General features: G+C 45.3%; 1 protein-coding gene across 1 annotated transcript; it reads right to left on the bottom strand.

The window, feature by feature from the left end:
• Positions 1–313: 313 nt before the first annotated feature.
• LOC119179743 (uncharacterized) lies at positions 314–19,475 on the bottom strand. The gene is made up of 6 exons (XM_075868314.1): positions 19,282–19,475; positions 17,216–17,316; positions 10,184–10,246; positions 10,035–10,109; positions 1,587–1,640; positions 314–495 (listed from the first exon to the last, which is right to left on the bottom strand). The coding sequence occupies exons 1-6, from the start codon at positions 19,403–19,405 to the stop codon at positions 412–414; spliced, it is 501 nt and encodes a 166-aa protein (XP_075724429.1). The 5' UTR covers positions 19,406–19,475; the 3' UTR covers positions 314–411.
• Between the last annotated feature and the right edge of the window lie 731 nt (positions 19,476–20,206).

The raw sequence follows: 20,206 nt of genomic DNA, 5'->3' as shown, positions 1-20,206 counted from the left end.
GCAGGAAATTACCCCTTAATCCACGGTGGCGTTGACCTATGAAGCACTGGCCATGCATGCTTCTACGTCACCGTGTCCAACGTCCATACGGCATCGTGTGACGTCGAGTATCACTATCACATGGTTGCTCTGATGGGACCATTTGGGTTCTGCCATGTAGTGTTCTTGCGCATGGCTGAATCCATATGCATAGATGCTGCCATCTACGTGGTTTCAGTAAGCGCCGCCCACCGAGGAATAGGACCGGTATTAAACAGCGCCTCGGTGATTCTGATGCACTAAAATGAAGAGGAATAAATTGCGGAAGCAGACGTGAAGTTGAATGGCTGTATTCAGATGAGGTAGATGACAGCGCTTACGTTAGTAAGCAGTGGGTGACATGGCATTGGTTCGTTTGGGACCAGCTTTGCTCTATCCAGAAATAAAATCCGCAAAGTATGCCAACATTACCAGGGCGTATTTCTCTTCCCGTGGTATGTGCTTCAAAGCGCAGCTCTGGAACAATAATTAAAAGAAAAGCTATGAAGTACAACATAATAAAGAGAAACATTTTGACAAAGCTCGTTCACTTTATGGTTAATCAATATATCAATGACAATTTTGAAGGTTTTCTGAAGGCATCGTGTCGTACTTTTATTTATGCTGGTCGGTCTTGGTTCTATTATTTGTTATGTTTATCATAGTCTACGGCACTTAGTAATCATCTGCTTTTAAGATTTTTTTTGCTTTCATGAAAATTGGATGTCATTTGGCTGAATATGGCTGAACGATCGCAGCGCCACATTCTCTTTTAGTGAACTTTAGGTAACGTTGTGACCGTGACCACACGGCAAACCACTCTCGCGTGGCGCTCACGATGCGAATCACACAGCAGCTTGTCAAAGTGTGTCACAAAACTTGTCACAAAGCCGCCGCGACACTGGCTTGAGGGAGGGAGGTCGTTTAGTGGTGAAAAACCGACTTTTTCTAGAATTGTATCCGAGTGTAACGCACTCGTGGTCATGGCGAAAGTGAGAGAGCAAAACTAGACATAATGGAGCCAATTAAAAACATAAGAAAGAGAAAAAAGGAAGAGAAGCTGCTGAAGGTTTTGACGCACTGAAACGTAACATTCAGTCTCTCTTTTTTTTTTCAGATGCACCACCCTTTCAATCAATCAGTGTAGTCTTGAACGCGCTCACAAAGACGTAAACAAGAGAAAGCTAGGGCTTCTAGCGTGCATTAAGATCCTGCGACTCTGCTATTATGCCAATTAAATTTTTGCCACATTTCATTAGTGAGACAATGAACGTCGATAGGGAGTTATTGGATGATTACTTGACAATGTTTTTTCAAGTCTTTTAAAAAAATGTTGCACTCTTGCCCTGCTGGTGTAATTGTGTTGTCATTAGACATCGTCACTCTGCCACATTTTTCTTTAACTGATAACATACGCGGGGCATCCCAAGACCCAAGAACATGTATGCGTCAGCAAGTTTTCGAGCTTTAGCGATACGCAGCAAAAATGGGGGCACTTTGACCGAAGTAACCTATTTGAACACGATCTACTCAGAAAGTGATCATATGTATACAAGGTCATTTCTCACATTTGCAGCAATCAGCAGGTTGGTCACATTCAGGCGTATCTGCTCCATGAGAACCTTATGGTCCAGAGATAGAAAAAAAAGTTGATCCATCTCATATAGCAATCGGTTTAACACACTAAAGTAATAAGTGTCTTCACAGATGCAGTTGAATGATTATTAAAGATTGATGTATAGTGTCTATAGGTGTTTAGTGGCTATAGCACCCTTAGCGCATCTTCTCCTAGCAGCAGCAGCAGTAGTAGTAGTAGTAGTAGTAGTAGTAGTAGTAGTAGTAGTAGTAGTAGCAGTAGTAGTAGTAGCAGTAGCAGTAGTAGTAGTAGTAGTAGTAGTAGTAGTAGTAGTAGTAGTAGTAGTAGTAGTGAAAAGAAGAAGACGAAGAAGTTCTATCGCATCAGCTGTGCTAGGCCAGTTCCTATTTTTTTATATTATTCTCAGTCTGACAGTCCTTATTGCTCTCCTGGGCTTCGCACTCAACCCGTAACGACCTGGAGGCTCCCGTCCATTTGAAGAAACACATGAAGAGGACTTCTAGGCGCACTGCGCCGTACCCACCACGACACGGAACATCACCGCCAGATGCACTCGATGCCACATCTATGGCAGCGGTGGCAAGTACTACTCCTGCAGCCCTTGTGGAGGTAACTACAGATCAAGACCCCGTAAACAAGCGACGGCGCGTTGAACAGGACAGCTCCGATCCTTCGGAGGGAAATAAAGACGATATGGACCAAGCGTCCTCATGGTTGTTTCCTACAAGAAAAAAGAGGTACTGGCATTCCTGGCGTCTTCCAACCTACCGTGAAAGGCGGATGCTTATGGAAGGTCAACCCTAACATCGTGGCATCAGCGGTTGTAACGTCGGCCCAAGAGAATGTTCTCAACCATCGCCACAACAAGGATGGAAGCTTGGTGGTTACAGTGTCAGCCCTACCCACTGCTAACCATTTGCTCACTGTGACTGAACTGGCCGGCGTAGCTGTAGAAGCCCGAGTTCTGTACTCATACACGGCGAACTATAGAAAAATACAAGATGCCCACTGAGCTACTCAAATCAAGAACTAACTACAAGACTATCTGCGGGATCAAGAAGTCGTTTCAGCGAACAGGCTCACCACCTTCACACCCGAAGAGCGAGGAAAAGTCAACGAGGTACGTCGTCGATTTCCCATTTTGCTATTTAGCAAGAATTCACCGATACCGAAAAGAGTTACGCTTGGATTCTGTAGTTACCCGGTTGCCGAATACGTTGGGGCAGCTACACAGTGTTACAAGTGTCAAAGGCATGGTCACATATCAAGACACTGCACAGTGCCTGTGCGCTGCAAAGTGTGTGCTGGGCCTCACTCGCACAAGGAATGCACGTCATGAGCACAACCTAAATATGCAAACTGTGGTGGCACACACCCTGCCTCATATGAAGGATGCATAAAAAATATGACTGCTACACTCGCACGCACGTTGTAGCAAGCACAAGAGAAACCACCAAAGCGGAGCGAACCACCGCCTAACCCTGATGTGGTATTCACGAGTATGAAAGACGTCTCCAAGGAGCAACCACCAGAAAGCCAAAAGACATCTGCTAACACGTACGCAGGTGTTACTAAAAAAAACCTGGAAAATTCATGGGCTTGTCGTCTTCATCAAAATCATCGCATCATACCTCAAAAGACCCACCAAGCCAGCACTACCATCACCAGTCTCAGTCACTACAGCACGACAAGGAAATCTGCGAGAGACATCAACACGGAAACACCGATCAAGATGTCACACGCATACTGATTCCTATGTTGCTTGCAGCCCTAAAAGCTCTTGTCCGCGCGAACCCCTCGTCAAGAAGTCTTCCAGAGGTAGAAGCAATCCTTGCAATAGAGCCCATGGTGTTGACATCCTACGCACCACAGGGGCGCATTTCTTCAAAGTAGCAATCATGGCTTCCCTAACGACTTCGCCACCTGAACTGAAAATACATAAATTACTTAGCACATGCACCATATTCCAGTGGTACGCTCGCGGGCTTCGCTTAATGTTTTCGGATTTCCGACAGCTGGTGCGAGCGTACCGATTCCCTTTCATCAACATATATGAATCATGAGTCTGACCATATTTCAGAAAGAACGGTATTATTTTCATCATTCAAAACGACTAGACCATATCAGCACATTACTCGTAGGCATTCACAGAGATATTCCGGCCTCCTACATCGACATCCCACCCTACAACGACAATGAATATGCGTGCGCCATCACAGCAATTGGTAAACAAGAATACACACTCATTGGAGTATACCTGGAACCAGGCAAGCCTTTCGATGCTTCAAGACTAGAAAATTTGATTTCAAGAACACCTTCTCTACACACCAATTGTCGAGACTTCAATGCCCACAATGAAGTTTGTAGCAGCTCACACACTTGTGCGCGAGAAGCCAAGTTCGCAGAACTACTTTTAAAACATTCTATTGAACCTCTGAACGACAGCAATATCACATATCTACGAGGATTTTCGACTACCAGTAGCATCGATGTCACGTTCGCAACAAGCTCAGTTGCCTGCAACTTTCAGTGGTGCGCCGACTTGGAAACACAGGGTGATCACTACCCAATCATGATATCAGCTGTTGGTGCGAAGATGTCATCAAAAAATAATTACAAGATCTACTTATTGGGATGCATTTAGAGAAGCCGACTGCTGCCATTAAGGACGAAAAATTACTCACTACAATGTATCATTGCCTAAAAGCATGCACACGTCTTTCATCTAAGAATGACAGATTTCCGTCGAACGATGAGGAGTTTGGAAAACTGTGTGCTATTCGCAGGTGAGCTGAAAGAAAAGTATTGCGCACAAAGTGTCTTGAAGACCTTCGAGCCTGCCGACGGACACAACGTCATATCCAGCGTTACCTGGATAAACGTAGCTGGCAAAGATGGCGCGAATTTTGCTCCACACTGGACGTTTATTAACCGGTAGCCAAAATAAGGCGGGTCTTTAGAGGCATGCCATTAACAGCTTCACTCTTTCGATGCACTTTCTCTACACAAACGGAAATCCCTCAAATAGCTGTCAGAAAGATACTGCACACTGTTATCATCAACTTCAATACCCTGGAGCTATTCCGCAAGCAACAGGTGTGACTTCTCATGAAAGACAGTGCCAGCATTGGATTTGCCTTTCACAATTGAAGAGCTGAACACCACAATTAGCGAATAAAACAGACACACATCATCCGGTCACGACGAAATAAGCTATGAAGCAATCGCTAAGTTACCCCACAACTCCCGCCTACGATTCCTAGACGATTATAATTCTACATGGCTATCTGGCGAGGTTCCCGCAGAATGGAAACTCGCTAAAATAGTGCCCATTTTGAAACCTTCAAAGCAGCCAACAAGCTACGCCTCTTTCCGACATCTTGCCCTGCTGAGTTGTGTTGGCAAGCTTATAGAGCGGATGGTTCGTAAACGAATGACTTGATTTTTAGAAAGCTACGACAAATTTCCTCAAGAAATGAACGGATTCTCTAAAGGCAGATCAGCTATCGATAATGTCCTCACCCATGTCTCTTCACTTGAAGAGGACCTCTTTGCTGGACGCATTCCAATAGCTATCTTTCTCAACATCAAGGCAGCTTTTGACTCCGTCTTTCACCATGCCATTCTTGCAACCATGGTCAGTCTTGGCGTTGGAGGGAGACTGTATAAATGAATTGAGAGCTACTTAAAAGAACGGAAGATATATATGTGCACTCTAAATGGTCCCACGCAGTTCCACGCAGTAGAGAAAGGCGTGCCCCAGTGCGCAGTGCTCAGTCCACTCCTTTTCAACATCACCCTGATACAAATTACAAGGATATTGCCGCGAGGAGGGCACATCACAATTTACAGCAACGATATCTGTATCTGGAGTGCTTCAAGTTCGCGTTTTTTTACCAAACAACGCCTTCAAAAAAGCTTTACGGGACCTTTCCGCGTATTTGGCTCCCAGTGCGCAGTGCTCAGTCCACTCCTTTTCAACATCACCCTGATACAAATTACAAAGATATTGCCGCGAGGAGGGCACATCACAATTTACGCCAACAATATCTGTATCTGGAGTGCTTCAAGTTCGCGTTTTTTTTACCAAACAACGCCTTCAAAAAAGCTTTACGGGACCTTTCCACATATTTGGCCCCCAGTGCGCAGTGCTCAGTCCACTCCTTTTCAACATGATCATGATACAAATTACAAAGATATTGCCGCGAGGAGGGCACATCACAATTTACGCCAACGATATCTGTATCTGGAGTGCTTCAAGTTCGCGTTTTTTTTTACCAAACAACGCCTTCAAAAAAGCTTTACGGGACCTTTCCACGTATTTGGCTCCCAGGGGTATGCAGTTTTCTCCAGAAAAGAGCACATCCATCGCATTCACAAGAAAGAAAATGATCAAGTGTCCGCTCCTCCTTGGTGGCCGACCACTGACATATGTACGGTATCGGTGATTTCTTGGAATGGTCATCGACAGAAGTCTTTCCTGGTCTCCTCAGGTGAAGAAACTTCGTGCGAAAATAGCTGCAGCATCATAACTCTTCATATTCATGGCGGGAAAACGATGGGGACGCAAGTGCGCGACAATGGTCCTGCTTGAGAAAGCGTATATTGAAGGAACCTTGCGTTATTGCCTGCCGATGCTTCACCGATTATCACCAACAAAGAAGAGAACTTTAGAAGCCGCACGAAACAAGTGCCTATGAATTTGTCTAGGCCTTTCGAAGAGCTCATCAGGCTCGGGAACTGTAGCGTAAGCAAGATGTCTTCCGCTAGGTGCCATCTGCACTCAAGAAAAATTGCGCACTCATTTACGTCACGTCGTACATAGGAATAAGCATTTTCTGTATCGCATACATCTCACCTACAGCAATTCAGCATTCGGCCTAGCTATGAAAATGCAGCAACTTACTGCTATTAGACAGCCGAAGAAGTTGATGCCTCCAAGATTTCCTCCGTGGACGCTTTCACCTCTTGATATTAAACAGTGTTTTCCCCAGGAATCAATGAAGCGAAAAGATGTATTGCACAGACCGCACTTCTGCAGACTACTCTCTTCTACTTAGCCCATCATTACACTCAGCGTTCTCATATTTATACTGACGCCTCAACTGTTCTGGAAATTTCGTGATATGGCTGGACAGAGTCGGCCATTAAGCTTCATGGAGAATGTCTCGGAAACCTAAGCTTTGCATATATGATATAGTGCTCTACAGCAGTAATGACTACGAATGAAAAAAATAAAAGAGCGAATGCCTAAAACTTGATAAGTAGAATGTTAGAAGGAAGGAAAATGAGAGAGAGAGGAGACGCAGAAATGTTGACTAGTTTGCATAACCGGTATGCTACCCTCTACAGGGTCAAGGGATGAGGGCATATTGGTAGAATAGTAAAGAAAGAGAGTAAGGGGGAGCACGCAAGAATGGTAGAGATGAATAGGAATCAAATGGTGACAAAGATAATTATTCATAGCCTGGCGAAATTCGTTCATGCAGGAACATCGGCGGCTGTGTGTCACCCTCCGGTACGTGTTGGGTACGAAAAACACGTGTTGTGTAGATCAGCTAACAAGCTGATTAGTCAAGTACGCAACAACTTTCATAAAAAAATGACAAGTAATGAAAACAGGAAGAAGATAGTGTCAGTTCCATATGCACACAAGATTGCCCATAACTTAAAAAACGTAGGTCATCGCTATGGCCTAGAATTAGTTTTTTCGGCACCCAACAATCTTAGTAAAATATCTTCCAAACTAGACCGTAAAGTTACCATAGCAGTAAACACTAATGCTGGTAGTTGTACGATAAATCACACAACAAAGTTTGTTAAGTGTAGCCTATCAGTCGTGTATTGCTTGCCGCTCACGTGTGGAAAGGTATACATCGGCCAGACGGGTCATTGTTTGAACACCCGACTTTTAGAACACAAGCGATCATTAGGAACTGACATTCATTCTCACATAAAAAGACACTGTTCCCAGTGTGGCTGCTCACCACTGTGCAGTGACACAACCGTAGTCTTCCGTCATGGAAACCAACTAACCAGAGAAATTGTCGAAGCCTTTCACATTAAAAAAAGAAAAAAAGGATGCATTAGTCAGTCATCGGTTTCGTTAAGTAGCCGAGAAGCCAGCTACCTCGAAGGACAAAATTGAGATCAGTGTTTGCATGTGCCATACTCTCCTTTTTGTAGTTTCAAAATTTTGTTTCAAACACGTGTGAATTCCCACAAATTTTTTGGTTTTTTTATTTGATGTTACCCAGGCTGTTTTAGTTATGTCATCTAAAAGTGTCTAAGCTTAACTGCCGTGTACTATCGCTTGAGTCTGCGCGAAAGCTTCTGTTGGCAATGATTCAGTGTTCGTAGTTCTTTTCTGTGTCGCTAGGGTTATGGGTTATATATGAAGTGCTGCTTCTGAAATAAAAATTAGTTGCGAGTGTAGCGAGTGTCGTGTTTTCTTGTCCTCTTCGTCCCCGTGAATTTGCCTTACTACACCATATGGTTAAATGATGGCCTCTATGTTCCCGTTATGTTCCCTCTATCGTATCGGCTACAACGCAGGACATCATCAATGACAGCAGAAATTCATGAAATTAAAGAAGCAGCCCTCTACATCCTGCGGCAAACGCCGAAACGATGGGTGATCTTCCCCGACTCCAAGGGAGCACTACAAATACTATTCAGTCTCTTAAAGAAAACAAGTTATCACCCGATTTCATTTGATATAGCGTACTTAGACCACTTGACTATTATCGTGGGTCACACTATCACATTTCAATGGATACCGGCTCATTGCGGTATACTGGTCAATGAAAAAGGAGATGAAGCGGCCCGCAAAGGACTTCAAAAGCAAAATTACAGGCGAACCTATTTTACTAAATCAGATGCTTCCCGCTGGCTAAAAAGCTTGCTTCAGAGGAAACGATGAGGTTATGGAACCTCCCGACACATCAATATGCTTTCCTCTATTCTATCGACCCACATCTAATGACTTGACACCCATCCCAAATCTCTCGACACCTGACACTGAAAAACAAATCTTGTTTGAGTACCAAGCGTATGCCGATGAGCGTGCGCTCTATGAACACTTTATGCATCTGGTAACCCAAAGGACCTTATCAGTTGGTTGTGTCCTGGGCCCTTTCCCCAGCTTCACGCAACATAGGCAAGCGATGAAACTTTTATTCACGTATTTAGACAATATCGGTCAGCTAGACAAACTGTAAGGGCGCCCGAAAACTGAAGTCATGCTGTCAGCACATGTCTCCGCCCTAGAGACAGAAAAATGTCTGTATATTCACTTTTTTTCTTTCCATTTTATTTCTTAGTATTTTTTACCTCTGTGTTCTTGCCTTTCAGTCCCCAATCTCCTTCCCCACGCAAAGTATCAAGTCAGCCACACACACACGCCGGCTAAATTATCTGCCTTTCAATAGAGAGCTCTCTTTCTCCCTCTCTCTCTCTCTAGTAGTATTAGTAGTAGTAGCAGTAGTGTCAATAATAATAATAATAATAATAATAATAATAATAATAATAATAATAATAATAATAATAATAATAATAATAATAATAATAATAATAATAATAATAATAATAATAATAATAATAATAATAATAATAATATAATAACAATAATGCTGGGTGACTCAACCTGGAACTCCGCAACAGAAAATCACCTGCCGTCCCAGAAATGGCTGAAGAAAATACCCAGCACCTCCACCACTCTGAAACGGGGTTTATAGGCGCAAGTAGTACTTGTACAGCAGGTCTATTGATGCGGAAAGCGGGCGGCAGCGATGGACCCAGGAATCACAGCACTCGGGGCAACAGCTCGCACTTGGCTCCTCTCGCTAAAGGCGTGACCCACTGCGGCACAAAATCTTCTTCCTCTCTACAATATTATTATTATAATAGTAGTAGTCGTAGTAGCAGTAGTAGTAGTATCCGACCTAACTGTTTCGGTTTACATTTACCAGTGGGTGCCCCATTCACTCTGCGAGCTTGCTAGCCCAGTCTATCACTCTTCGCTGGTCGTCCAGATGGCTTGGTAATAAGATAGAACAATTGGGTAATCAAGTTGCACACTTTTTACCTTACTGGTTACTCTGACCAATATTCTTTTGTTGGAGGATACCAAAATATTTCAGTGTTTCCGGCGGCTTCTATAAGCATTGAGAACTCACCCTATCTGATTTCGCAATTATGGGACGTCTGAATGTAATAAATATCGATAGCGACAGCTTATCGTATGCCAAGAGACTGATTAAACTTGACCTGACTGGGCTTATTTTGCTGTCATTTTGTTAGACCACAAAGAAAAGGCATTGGTCATTCATAGGCAGGTGATCTGACACATTACCCGCGCCAAGTTGGGGGCTATGTGGAAAGTAGGAAGAATATCTTGTGCAGCCGCGCACATACGTACCGGGTTGATGATCTGCGCCGTTTTTAACAGCCTCTCCAAACAATGCAAAAATGCCCGCTGGAATCCAGTTGGAGTCTGAAATGATTTCTAGCGTCAGAATACGTGGCCCGAGGCAAAGGTCAACTGTAAAGGCCATGCTTCCAACATACACCATCACTGTAGGTGGTGAAGGCGTAGCACATCCGGAGGGTGACACACAGCCGCCGATGTTCCTGCATGAACGAATTTCGCCAGGCTATGAATAATTATCTTTGTCACCATTTGATTCCTATTCATCTCTACCATTCTTGCGTGCTCCCCCTTACTCTCTTTCTTTACTATTCTACCAATATGCCCTCATCCCTTGACCCTGTAGAGGGTAGCATACCGGTTATGCAAAACTAGTCAACATTTCTGCCTCTCCTCTCTCTCTCGTTTTCCTTCCTTCTAACATTCTACTTATCAAGTTTTAGGCATTAGCTCTTTTATTTTTTTCATTCGTAGTCATCACTGCTGTAGAGCACTATATCATATCTGGAAAGCTTAGGTTTCCGAGACATTCTCCATGAAGCTTAATGGCCGACTCTGTCCAGCCCAGTAACTTCTGTTGTTTATTTATGCACGCAGTGAACAGCAGCGGGGATATTCAACCTCCCTGTCAGACACATTTTTCGATCGCGATTGCATTGACATTCCTATGGAGAAGCAGAGTAACTATGACTCCTTTGTATAGGTTAGGTTGTGTATATTTTCGAAGACATGTGCCACCTTTAAACTATTCGTGCAGGTTCATAAGGTTTTCAAGAGGACAACTGTGCTCTGATAAAACAAAAAAAGAAAGACGTCATGGCATGCGCCTTCACCGCGCACGCTTCAGCAATGAATGGAGAAATTGAAGCACCCTTCGATGGCATTGTTATAAGTTTTAAAGACGTGAATAAGAACTTTCGATTCTTGGCCGATTACCCTATGGCGGGTGTTAGCCATAGTTAATAGGTAACAAAGAACAAGGCATTGGCACTCTTGATCTCCTAGGAGGAACACTTCAATGTGGTGGTTATAGTTTAGCCCATAATAAACATTTGTTCTAAAACCGCCAGAATTTTGCGTCAAATTATGTTTTATGAAGTAACGTGATTAACGAATAGCGGTCGCATTTTGGAGTAGCAAAATGATATATCCCCGTGTACTGTGCAATGTCAGTGTCACGCACTTCGGGTAAGGCCCCGCCGATCCAACATCGACGTGCGGCAGACTCACAGGCTTCCACTTTACGCTTCGGCCTGCGACGCCTGAAAGGCCTCGAAGTGGCACATTTCAAATTTATTTGCGGGTTGGTTGACCCGTGCGGGGTTGCACGTGTGGTGATGTGTGGGCCTGACCAACGCACTCATAAGCAGACACGGAGACTTTATGCAAAACAAACTAGCATTTAATTGAAACAAGGGCAAATGCAGGAGTTAACAAAAATAACAGAGGAAGAAAACTGATACGCGATGAGAAAGAAAGGCTATAAAACAAACTATGCTCTATAAGAACACTACAAGAGGCACAAATAAAAGACAAATACGTGGAATGTTAACAAACTAATGACATGAATCAAAGGAGATACAAGCAAAGTTACATGGAAAAGATTCTGGTAGCGCTGTTGAATTTTTACGTGCGACGCAGCGCACACAACTACACATATTTAAAAAAAGGCTGGTTATAATAAATTAACGATTTAAAAAAAGTCACAATAAAAGTTCCATACGGACCAGGCCAGCTCTTGGTGCAAGTAGGGGAGTTGACGGGTGCCGCCGAAGGTCTCGCCGGCTTGGTAGACGACGAGGGTGCCCGGAATTGCAGCCGTCTCAATACGTTGCGCGGGTCACTCCATGCTCGCCGCCTACGCGAGACTTGCGACACCGACGACCACACTTGTTGCTGGCTGTACGTCAACTGCCTATTCCGATGCAGTTCAAACCTCTTTAGGGGCGTACACGTGCTCCCGTCTCATCTGGGGGTAATTTTCCTTTTTTAGACCACCGGTGCCCCTTTCGGTACAGGTGCAGGGAAGACGAGCCGGCGCCACGCTGGGTCATTAGTCGCCGGATGTCGTCCTCCCAACACAAAAGCGCCCTACCTTGGAAGATGGGGCCCGCGGATGATCCGAAAATCGGAGTCGTTTGTGACAGTCAGTGAACGTGAAACAACACCTTGCGGTCGAAATTTCTTGGTACTCCAATATGGCAGTTTAGTACGGTGGTCACTGTGCATGGCATGCGCTCTAGTTTTAACAGCTCGTGGTTAGGAGTGCGGCGATGGCGTAGTGGTTAGAGCATCCGCCTCGCATGCAAGAGGTCCGTGGTTCAAATCCCGGTACCGCGCAGTTCCCAACCGGATTTAAAAAAAAAATCCGCGTGTTGATGGAACTGCATTAAGAGGCCTGGGGTGCGGCCTCACCGGCAAACACCGCCGAGAACGCACTCCCTCACCAGAGAAGGATTGGCCACCCTGGTGCAGTATCTGGCCACTACCTCCCACATGATTACGTCAAATAACTCACGGCCCTCAGTCCCCAGCAGCTGCGAAGCAACTGACCACGGCGGCGGTCAGATCTGCAACGCAGCAGAGGGTGCTAAGAATCTCTGGATCCGGACAGGCCGCCATTGGAACCTGAACTTGGCAACGTTTAACGCTAGAACCTTATCTAGTGAGGGAAGTCTAGCTGTACTATTCGAGGAGCTAGAGGGTGTTAAATGGGATATAATAGGGCTCAGTGAGGTTAGGAGGACAGATGAGGCCTATACGGTGCTACAGAATGGGCACGTCCTTTGCTACAGGGGCTTGGCAGCCAGAAGAGAACTGGGAGTGGGGTTCCTCATTCACAGAAACATAGCTGGCAACATAGAGGAATACTATAGCATTAATGAAAGGGTGGTAGGTATCGTAATTAAACTGAATAAAAGATACAAGATGAAGGTAGTACAGGCTTACGCGCCTACATCCAGCCATGATGACGCTTCAGTTGAAAGCTTCTATGAAGACGTGGAATCGGCAATGAGTAAGGTAAAAACACAGTATACTATAGTGATGGGCGACTTTAATGCAAAGGTAGGGAAGAAGCAGGCTGGAGACCAGGCAGTAGGAGATTATGGCATCGGTACTAGAAACGCCAGAGGAGAGCTACTAGTAGAATTCGCAGAACGCAATAATTTACGGATTTTGAATACCTTCTACCGAAAACGAGAAAACCGCAAGTGGACATGGAGGAGCCCTAATGGCGAAAATAAGAACGAAATAGACTTTATAATGAGTGCACACCCTGGAATCGTGCAGGATGTGGAAGTGATTGGCAAGGTACGATCCAGTGACCATAGAATGGTACGGTCTCGAATTCGCCTAGACTTGAAGAAGGAACGACAGAACTTGATACGCAAGAAGCCAATCAATCAGCTAGCACTGAGAGGGAAAGTACAGGAATTCAGAGTGTCACTGCAGAACAGGTACTCGGCTCTCAGTGAGGAAACCAACCTTAGCGTAGATACAATGAATGATAATCTGACGAGTATCATAATGGAGTGTGCAGTGGAAGTGGGAGGCAGGGTAGTTAGACAGGACACTGGCAAGCTTTCACAGGAAACGAAGAACCTAATTAAGAAGCGTCAAATCATGAAAGTGTCAAGTACAACAGACAAAATAGAACTGGCAGAGCTTTCGAAGTTGATTAATAGACGTAAAGTATGCGATGTAAGAAGGTATAACATGGAGAGAATTGAACACGCTCTGAAAAACGGAGGAAGTGTCAAAGCATTGAAGAGGAAACTTGGGATAGGCAAAAGTCGGATGTATGCACTAAGGGACAAAGAAGGCAAAATAACTACCAATATGGATAGGATAGTTAAGATAGCGGAGGCGTTTTACAGGGATCTGTACAGCAGCCGAGACAACCACGACCTTAATACTATAAGAACTAGCAGTAACCCAGATTACACCCCACCAGTAATGATAGAAGAAGTCAGAAAAGCTTTGGAGAGCATGCAAAGGGGCAAAGCTGCTGGTGAGGATCAGGTAACATCAGATCTGCTGAAAGATGGAGGACAGATTGTGTTAGAAAAACTAGCCACCCTGTTTACGAGGTGTCTCCTGGCGGGAAGAGTACCAGAGTCTTGGAAGAACGCTAACATCATCTTAATACATAAGAAAGGAGATGACAAGGACTTGAAGAATTACAGGCCGATCAGCTTGCTCTCTGTAGTATACAAGCTATTTACAAAGGTAATTGCTAACAGAGTAAAGAAAACATTAGAATTCAATCAACCAAAGGAACAAGCAGGATTTCGAACAGGCTACTCAACAATTGACCACATTCATACTATCAATCAGGTAATAGAGAAATGCTCAGAGTATAACCAACCACTATACATAGCCTTCATAGATTACGAGAAGGCGTTTGATTCAGTAGAAATATCAGCCGTCATGCAAACACTGCGGAATCAGGGCGTAGATGAAGTATATATAAACATTCTGAAAGAAATCTACAGGGGATCAACTGCTACCATAGTGCTTCATAGAGAAAGCAACAGAATACCAATCAAGAAGGGTGTAAGGCAGGGGGACTCAATTTCCCCAATGCTGTTTACCGCGTGCTTACAGGAGGTTTTCAGAAGCCTAGAATGGGAACAGTTAGGGATAAGAGTCAATGGAGAATACCTTAGTAACCTGCGCTTCGCCGATGACATTGCATTGCTGAGTAACTCGGGGGACGAATTGCAACTCATGATTACGGAGTTAGACAAGGAGAGCAGAAAAGTGGGTCTTAAAATTAATCTGCAGAAAACGAAAGTAATGTACAACAACCTCGGCAAAGAGCAGCGCTTCGAGATAGGTTATAGTGCACTTGAAGTTGTAAAAGACTATGTCTACTTAGGGCAGGTAATAACCGCAGAGCCGAACCACGAGATTGAAGTAACTAGAAGAATAAGAATGGGGTGGAGCACATTCGGCAAGCACTCTCAAATTATGACAGGTAGATTGCCACTATCCCTCAAGAGGAAGGTATATAACAGCTGTATCTTGCCGGTACTTAGCTACGGAGCAGAAACCTGGAGACTTACAAAGAGGGTTCAGCTTAAATTGAGGACGACGCAGCGAGCAATGGAAAGAAAAATGGTAGGTGTAAGCTTAAGAGACAAGAAGAGAGCAGAGTGGATTAGGGAACAAACGGGGGTTAAGGATATCATAGCTGAAATCAAGAAGAAGAAATGGACATGGGCAGGGCATGTAGCGCGTAGACAGGATAACCGCTGGTCATTAAGGGTAACTGACTGGATTCCCAGAGAAGGGAAGCGGGTTAGGGGGAGACAGAAGGTTAGGTGGGCAGATGAGATTAAGAAGTTTGCGGGTATAAATTGGAAGCAGCAAGCACAGGACCGGGCTAACTGGCGGAACATGGGAGAGGCCTTTGTCCTGCAGTGGACGTAGTCAGGCTGATGATGATGATGATGATGGTTAGAAAGTTGCCGACAGATATCACTCTAACTCTGTGTATGTCAAATAGTTTTAGTGGCATTTGCGTTGATATATCTATGAACTGTATTTCTAAAAAAATGTAAAAATTGTGAATCGGGCAGAAGCTCAACCCCAAGAGCTCTTGAATATTCGCCAGGTAGCAATGTTTTTTACTCATGAGCACAAAAATGTAAGATACAGGCATCGTGTGCTTGGCACTCAGTTTGGAAAGATATGATATTGGTTTGGTCTATATGTTATGTATAACTTTCTTATGAAAAAAAGTTTTCAAGGAAAACTTTGCTGATGGTAAATAGTATTAGGAGCCTGGCAGAAGACAACCGACTGATCGCTGCTTCTTCATCACTAGTCACACGTCTGAACAGGCCTGTTTGGTTTCTGTCCTTTGAACCACATGTCGCATCCGAAAGGCTGATAACTAGCCTTAAAGAAGTGCCCGTGAGGTACACTATTTCTCCATCACGAATAAGTGAGCAAAAACGAAGTTTAGATCCCGCAATCTAAATGTGAAAATTCTAGATTCTAAAGACGTGCGATAAATAGGTACAATAGAACATTATTTATTGTTAAGTAATAAAAACTTACCTAATAATTTGAATACAGGTACTTGCATACTCGCCCCACCGTGGTGGTCTCGTGGCTAAGGTACTCGACTGCTGACCCGTAGGTCATGGGATCGAATCCCCACTGGGGCGGCTACATTTCCGATGGAAGCGGAAATGTTGTAGGCTCGTGTGCTCAGATTTTGGTGCACGTTAAGGAACGCCAGGTGATCCAAATCTCCTGAGCCCTCCACTACGGCGTCTCTTATAACCATATCGTGGTTTTGGGACGTTAAACCCCAAAAATCGATAAAAAAATCATTTGCATGCATGCTCCTAGGCTGCTTTTTTGTTTTACTCTCGTGTTTTCAAGGAGACTGGAATTTGTCCACTTGCCGCAGGAGAACTTCCAGGGAAAAGATTCTTTTTTAAATTTGCCTTCTGAGTGTATCAGGTTTTTTGGGTAAGCTGCTTCAAGCTGAAACGTCACATAGGTGAATTCGCTCTTCCGTGCTTAATTCGTATAGAATGATGATGAGGACGAAACACGCACACACGCTATAGTTAACTTTAATTGAGGAGCGCGTCAAAGCACCTTAACTTGCCAAATTAGTCCAGAGGCACGGGTGAGTGTCTCATAGCGAGATTGTTTGAGACACGTTAGATTCTTTGCATCCATCAGTTAGAGGAGACCACGTTATTGCTTAAACCTGTAGTGTGGGTTCAACGCTGTATCAGTATGTGAGATGACAGCACTAGAATTAGTACGTAAGCTTACTTACAAAGCACGTCAAGGCCTACGGTGACCATGAAGTCAGCTTCTGCTACTGTAATTGCACATACCATCCCAAAGAATATCAGTATTGATTGATATGTGGGGTTTAACGTCCCAAAACCACTATATGATTATGACAGACGCCGTAGTGGAGGGCTCCGGAAATTTAGACCACCTGGGGTTCTTTAACGTGCACCCAAATCTGAGCACACGGGCCTACAACATTTCCGCCTCCATCGGAAATGCAGCCGCCGCAGCCGGGATTCGATCCCGCGCCTTGCGGGTCAGCAGCCGAGTACCTTAGCCACTAGACCACCGCGGCGGGGCCAAAGAATATCAGTAGAGGGCTTAAACGAGCAGTAAAAACTTACCCTGAGGACTAGAGGGCTAACGTTGAGAGTCACAATATGCTCCTTGCACGCCAGCATCAAGTCTGTAGCTGCCCTCATTCCACGAGCAAAGTCTCTAGGATCTAAATGCAAAGTATCACAAAACAAAAACATTTTACCCTTACATATACAAACGGCCCGGATGCTGAAGAACGAATCAGAGTTACACAACATCGCGCTAAACTTCGGGTTGATACTCAACTGCTTAGGAGTTGCGTATGCAACAATAAAGGCCCACGGTCATTTTCTAAAATCAGGATAACTATTTTTCGGGGCTTTATGCACCACAGCCAGTCAAAATGAAGCACGCCGTAGTGGAGGAGCTCGGATCATTGCGACCACTTGGGATACGCCAATGTGCACTATGCGCACTATTCACCGCCATCGAAACGCGACTGCCACTTTTGGTATCAAACCCACGTCTTCTAGGTCCACAGCCCACTGCGCCACCATAGCGGCCAAGTGGTTTACGAAATGTCTATATGCGCGTACAAACGTCTGTTACCCGTAACTAGCCTGGTTTTGGTAAGTTTCACACAAACTCACACGCACCCACGCATGTACTCGCACACAAACACACCCAGGCACACACGCAACAACACACGCACACACATGCGCATGTACACACGCATGCATACCATCCCACATAGGAACGCACACGCAGACACACGCAGACATACAGCACACACACGCGCACGAAAACGCATGCACACAAACATGCGCGCGCACGCACGCCTGCGAATACACACTTGGTATTACCTGGAGAAGATGCGAAAGAGTGCTGACATCCTCAAAACCAAATAAAACAACACAGTTCTCAAACCTAAATTTTTGCGCAGTCATGAAATGTTAGAACCAGTCGTGTGACTATTCATGACGTTCGCTTTAGCTGCGATGTCAAGCAGCCACATTTGGAGCCTGATCGGGTATCGTACGGGGGTTTTCAATTAGTTGGGGGTCTCATTTCGCCGGTGTACCCGAAGAAGGACATGCCGGCCAGAGAGGCATCGGGATCCTAAATACGAAGGCACAATTGAAGCAAGCTGCATTCAATCATGGCGCAAAGCGTACATTTGTTGGAATGGGGCCAGCCCTGAAAGCACAATTGCTAATCTCTAGTACACGATATGACCGATTCTTTTGGCCACTAGTGCCTTCCCATATCAGCATACAGTGTTTCTGAGCGAGAGACAGACAGACCAAACTTTATTCTTGTCCTTGCAGGGGTCATGTAAAGTGGAGACGAAAGACTTACCCTGCAAGAGCGGCCCTTGTTCACACCCGCTGCGGTGGTCTAGTGGCTAAGGCATTCGGCTGCTTATCTGCTGGTCGCGGGATGAAATCCCGGTCGCGGTGACAGCATTTTCGGTGGAGGTGTAAGTGCTCGAGGCCCGTGTGCCTATATTCAGGTGCATGTTAATGGTCCGAATTTCCAAATCCCTTTACTGCGGCGTCTCTCTGTTCATATGCTGATTTTGGGACGTTAAACCCCAACAATTATTATGGTTGACTTTACTTAGAAGTAGAAACTCCTAAAGGAAAGTTTTCGCAAACTAAGTGGCTTATACATTTTATGCGCAAGGCTTTTTCCCAGGATTACACCACCAATTCCAGGAGGGTACTTGAACCATCTTCTGGTGTGACATCTCAAACACTCACGAGTAACGTCAGCGCAGCGAATATGTCTGCTGCAAGGTAAGGCTGCAGTGGGGTCTTGTTGGCACGACTTCATCGCGTAATGCCCAGCCAGGAGTGAAGACAACCAAAGGGTGTGTCACCGACCTCTGTGTTCCTTTCGTTTCTGAACTAGGCTTCTTTTGGAAACACCAGTGGGCCTCCGGCGGGCACTCGTAATTGAACCCGGGACTTGCCGCGTTGTATACAGACGGCCAGCCGTTTCGCCACCACTGCAGTACCCGTATATTTGCTGTTACGCTACTCGTACCAACAATTGTCAGGTGTCGATTCCGGCGTGTTCTTTCAATGCAATCCCCCCCCCCCCCCCCCCGCCGTGTACGTCTGTATGAACACGCAGGCTGCATACTTACTAAGTCGTTTGCCGCACCACCGAAGTCGCTCATTCTGGTGGCTGGCGGGACTCATTGTAGAGATGAGGAGGACAAGCCACGTAAGCGCTGAAGTGATCGTGACAAGTCCACCAGCAGAACCCATGTTTGCAAGAATACAAACCTCGCAAGTGCGGCGAAGCACTGCCGCAAGCGGCCACCGTCTACAGGCAAAAGTACCGGGGACCACCCTCCGATAAAGATCTGCGGAATGAGCGCAAACAGAGCTCCAACGAGTGACGTCCGTGAGTAATGAGAAGGAGGATGTGTCCACCTGTGTCAAGAAGAGCCTGCCAAAATCGGGGCATAGCGAATGACGACCTAACTTTGTTTGAACATGGCAGTGTGCCTTTACCGGGAGCGAGTATGAGAAGGTTGTTTGAAATGCTGGTTATGAAATTACCGCACAAGCACCGTGGAGGGGAAATCTTGGGCTCTATAATGCAGCAGCAACGCTATGCCAGCTGACTACAACGCGTACACGCCGCGGTGACTCAGTCATACTGAGTGCATAAGTTGTGGCGCTGCTGTGAGCACAATACCGTTCTTTTCCATGCCACGGCGTTCCGGTTTCGTCAGAGATGCAAAGTTAAAGCGCCAGAGTACTTCAATTTAGTTGGATGCTGAAGAATCCCAAGTAAAAACATTACTATGGTTGGCCACACTAAGGCATGCATAATAATTATATAAAGTCTGTTGAATTCAAAATATCGGAAATAATATTATTAGATCGGCAGCTCTGCGGCGCTATGTTTTCTGAGGTCTTTCGCCACGTCGCAAGCGGGAGACAAGGGTGGCAGGCGTGACGCCGCGCCACGTGATTCGCTCTGAAGAGGCGTCGCAACTGCGGTTGTTCGCTGTGGTACCACGTAACCAGGCGATGAATGACGGCTTCGCTGACCTTTTG

Source organism: Rhipicephalus microplus, chromosome 7 (assembly GCF_043290135.1).
Source record: "Rhipicephalus microplus isolate Deutch F79 chromosome 7, USDA_Rmic, whole genome shotgun sequence".
NCBI lineage: Eukaryota > Metazoa > Arthropoda > Arachnida > Ixodida > Ixodidae > Rhipicephalus > Rhipicephalus microplus.
The sequence above is the reverse complement of the archived record's forward strand: the minus strand, read 5'-3'. Positions and strand labels throughout refer to the sequence as shown.

Coding starts and splice junctions, on each gene's coding strand:
- LOC119179743 (XM_075868314.1), bottom strand. CDS start 19,405: ATGGGTTCTGCTGGTGGACTTGTCACGATCACTTCAGCGCTTACGTGG. Junction 10,110..10,183: donor TCACCACCTACAGTGATGGT/GTATGTTGGAAG, acceptor AAATCATTTCAG/ACTCCAACTGGATTCCAGCG. Junction 496..1,586: donor ACCTGCTGATTGCTGCAAAT/GTGAGAAATGAC, acceptor TTATTGTTCCAG/AGCTGCGCTTTGAAGCACAT.